Raw genomic sequence first — 4,101 nt, 5'->3', positions numbered from 1 at the left:
GTGTTTTTCCCACCTCCATCCCGCGCCTTGCCCCCCGCAGACTTGTTAGTTTTTAACGGCCGTTAGCCTCTTCCTTTCACCCGCCGAGGAGTCCCTGCATCTTCCAGTCCGATACCAAATGTAGACTAAGGAAAGGTCCCCTCTGCGGCACACCTGGTCTGTCACCTGTCTTTGGTGGTCGCACACAAGCAGACAGATGCCCACAACAGCAGGACAGGTGCCGTCGTATCTAAGGAGAGTCACCGCAGCTTAAAGGTCTACCCTCACCTTCCCTGCCCCCGCGGGAGCCCATGGCTTAGGGGTCAGCGGAAAGATGGGGCCACCTTGCTCGGTCAGGCAGCCCTTCTCTTCCTGCTTAGGAGCCCCTCATGGCTCCGTGTCCCATGCCCCTGTGGGGACAGGACAGTCCCTTGGAGCTTCACATAGTGAAAGGTTGGGCCCTTAGTAGTATCAGAAGCCACCGAGAAGTCCAGAAACGGACTGACTTAGCGTGGGCAGCCAGCTTCGGAGAAGAGAGACACAGAGCAGGGCAGGCGGCTCCGCAGACACCTGGAGGGGAAGGACGTTGCTCCCTGTCCCTCACGGATGTGCGTCTGTGCCCCAGGTGAGAGCGACGCCCTGCACTTCACCTCTACCACGACGTGGAAGAACCGCATCATCATCACGTGGCACCGGTACCGGCCGCCAGACTACAGGGACCTCATCAGCTTCACCGTCTACTACAAGGAAGCGTGAGTGTTGCGTGGTGACGGCAGGGCTCTGGGTGGCCCTCCATGCTTCGTCCTCAGCGCGGCCCCTGCTGTCACATGATCCCCGTCACTGCCGGTGACAGCTGCAGATGGGAAAGTGTTAGCGTCGTCGGTGGGTAGAGGAGTTGGAATAAAATAAATTCAAAGGGTCAAGCTTGATCTTTAGAGACTGAGGTCAATCAACTATAAATTGGATGGAGGGCGTGGTTGACATATCAGGTCAACCCTGCTGCCCACTGACCTTGCAGCAATGCCTCGGGGGCCCTGGGCGTCCCCCTCCCTGTGGGCCCCTCCCAGGTGTGGGCTTCTGCTCCAGGTCGTGAGCCCTCCACGTGAGGGAAGGAGAATGGGAAGCAAAGGGCCTCAGGCCTTTCGTGATTTCTCCCAAGGTCCCCTGGGGCTCACCTTGCGCCCTCAGGTGGCATTTGCCAGCCTAAGTGGCCGGGACTGACTACCCCAGGGGGCAGCTGTCACGCTTCTCCCCAGTCTGCTCCGTCCCTTCCTCACCGAGGTCCCTCAGGTCTGGGCTTCCCCAGAGCTGGAACCAGGGCCCCAGAAAGGGTCCTTGCAATGAAAAAAGCGGGGCCCAGGAAGATCAGGGCTCCTGTACAGGGGGGTCCCTCATGGCCCCCCATCACGGTATGTCGCGTCTGCTTCAGAAGCCCGTGGCCAGCAGCTGTCCAGCCCAGTCGTCTGCTGGGGGTTCCGCCCACCCCGCAGCCACAAATACTCTATTCCCTTCGCTAGTCAGCTGGTAATTTCACCAAAGAGTTGATGCTAGTTTTTGACACAACGTGGAAACGAAATATTTGAATATCGTAAGATACTTAAGTAATCAAAATCGCTTGGGAACAAATTAGATTTTGGAAGCTATATTTTAGAAGCTGTTTTTCTGTAGCGGAGTCATTTGTCTCCAAAAGTTATCCTTTACCGATAGCCGATGTTTGCATGAAATGACTAGGCTGGTTCTTTTCTTAACGTTAAAAAAAATCGCCACAATCAAAGAGAGAAAAATAGTATTTGCAGGTATTACTAAGGGAGCAGCATCTTCATTCCCAATACCCACAGAACTCACTCTTCCTGAGGCAGAGTGTCCCATTCTACAGGGCAGACGTAACCGTGGTGACCCCTGGAGTCCAGTCCCTTAATTTTATTCTGCCATAAAAATCGAATCGATGGTTGTCTTTAGAATCCCCATCACAGAAAAACGTGACGAGGCCCCCGGGAAGAACTTCCGAGGGCGGGGAACTCAGAGCCCTCATAGCTTTACCCGTTGCCTTTCAGACCCTTTAAAAACGTAACGGAATATGACGGGCAGGACGCCTGCGGCTCCAACAGCTGGAACATGGTGGACGTGGACCTCCCTTCCAATAAGGACATCGAGCCCGGCATCCTACTGCACGGGCTGAAGCCCTGGACGCAGTACGCCGTGTACGTCAAGGCCGTGACCCTGACCATGGTGGAGAATGACCACATCCGCGGAGCCAAGAGCGAAATCTTGTACATCCGCACCAACGCCTCAGGTAGCCACGCGCCACGCTCCCGCCCCGTGTCGGCCGTCGTCATGGCCTCGCTCGACTTCAGGGCCTTGTGTGGCCTGTTTCTCCAAATTCGCTCTCTCTGCTTCTCTCTCTCTCTCTAAATCTCTCTCTCTCTGGCTCTCGCTCTCGCTCTCGCTCTCTCTGTTTCTCTCTCTCTCTCTCTAAATCTCTGTTTCTCTCTCTCTCTCTCTCCCCCTTCCTCCCTCCTCCGTCTCTCTCTCTTTCTGCTTGCCTTTAGCATAATAAAGTGACCTTTAATACTTTGAGATCCAAATTCTATCTTGTTAATCATAAAGGTTATGACCCTTCTTTCTTTCCTTTTTTTGCCAAGTATTAGTACTTTTCCTTCCTTCCTTCCTCCCTTCCCTTCCCTTCCCTTCCTTTCCCTTCCCTTCCCTTCCCTCCCTTCCCTTCCCACTTATTCCTATCCCCCCCCCTTCCTCCCTCCCTCTGTCTCTCTCTCTCTCTCTGCTTCTCTCTCTCTCTCAATCTCTGTTTCTCTCTCTCTCTCTCTCTCTCTCTCTCTCGCTCTCTCTTTCCCCCTTCCTCCCTCCCTCCATCTCTCTCTCTCTCTCCCTCACCCACCTTTTTGACTCCCCGCTTTTCATTTCGGCTTCTCGCCACTCGGTATCACAAATTCACAATCGCGGATGTAGGGTCCGCTTTGCCGCCTGCTGGAGTTAACCGACGTAGAGAATGGCAGTCGGAACAACGGAAAAAGCCGGCGTTTGAATCGGCCGTGCGTTCGAAGCCACCCGTTCCCGCCCCGCAAGCTTTGTCCACGTGCGGCTCCGCGATGTTTGTTTTCACAGAGGTCACCTGAGAACAGAGATCGCGCGGGGAAAGGCTGGCGTTTGACGTGAAGACCGTTCGGACGCAAGGCTCGGTTTTCTTGGGGCGTCTCCACGTCGCCTGCTCTCTGCCCATCCGGGCCAAACTCTCGGCCTCCGGTTGGTCCGCGCCGAGTACCGGGCGGCGTGCGTCTCGGGTCCGCTCCGTTGTCTGACACGGCCCCTTTCTCCCTGTTCCAGTTCCTTCCATCCCCCTGGACGTCCTGTCCGCGTCCAATTCCTCTTCCCAGCTGATCGTGAAGTGGAACCCGCCCTCTCTGCCCAACGGCAACCTGAGCTACTACATCGTGAGGTGGCAGCGCCAGCCTCAGGACAGCTACCTGTACCGGCACAATTACTGCTCCAAAGGTAGGAAGGTGGCCGGGTGGGGGGCACCTGTGCCAGCGCGACGCCGGCGTCCGAGCGCGCCCAGCCCCGCGGGACGCCCTTCGTGGGAGAAGCAGCCCCGTTCCTGACGAAAGGCGCCGGTGGCCCTTTGTCCTCGCTCGTGAGTAACGGGGCACTGTCGCTGGCCTCTCTTTCCCGAGCAGACAAAATCCCCATCAGGAAGTATGCCGATGGCACCTTCGACATCGAGGAGGTGACAGAGAACCCCAAGACGGAGGTGTGCGGTGGGGAGAAGGGGCCTTGCTGCGCGTGCCCCAAAACCGAAGCCGAGAAGCAGGCGGAGAAGGAGGAGGCCGAGTACCGCAAAGTCTTCGAGAACTTCCTGCACAATTCCATCTTCGTGCCCAGGTACGTGCCCCTGTCGTTTGAAAGTGTCTCCGGGCTGGTGCCCGCTTGGGCCGGTTCTGCTCCTCTGTGCCCCCTGGGAACTCGTGTGTCCACAGCGTCATGGCAGAAGCGAGCAGCCTCGGGGGGAGCAGCTGAGAAGGTAGCAGTTTGGGGTTCCGTGGGCGTCCATCGCCCTGAGGCAAGAGCCCTCGGGGTTTGTGCTCTTGGGGGCCGTGGATGTGATAG

General features: G+C 56.9%; 1 protein-coding gene across 1 annotated transcript in view; it reads left to right on the top strand.

Annotated features, from left to right (window-relative positions):
- IGF1R (insulin like growth factor 1 receptor) overlaps positions 1-4,101 on the top strand; it is a 249,668-nt gene that overhangs the window by 211,253 nt on the left and 34,314 nt on the right. The window contains exons 7-10 of the mRNA XM_006924137.2: positions 605-731; positions 2,034-2,272; positions 3,322-3,489; positions 3,672-3,876. Of these exons, the coding sequence (XP_006924199.1) occupies positions 605-731; positions 2,034-2,272; positions 3,322-3,489; positions 3,672-3,876 (739 nt within the window). The remainder of the gene's footprint in view (positions 1-604; positions 732-2,033; positions 2,273-3,321; positions 3,490-3,671; positions 3,877-4,101) is intronic.

The sequence above is a fragment of the Pteropus alecto genome, unplaced genomic scaffold, assembly GCF_000325575.1.
Source record: "Pteropus alecto unplaced genomic scaffold, ASM32557v1 scaffold59, whole genome shotgun sequence".
In the NCBI taxonomy this organism is placed as follows: domain Eukaryota; kingdom Metazoa; phylum Chordata; class Mammalia; order Chiroptera; family Pteropodidae; genus Pteropus; species Pteropus alecto.
Note: the sequence above shows the minus strand (reverse complement) of the source record. Positions and strands in the feature narration are given on the sequence as shown.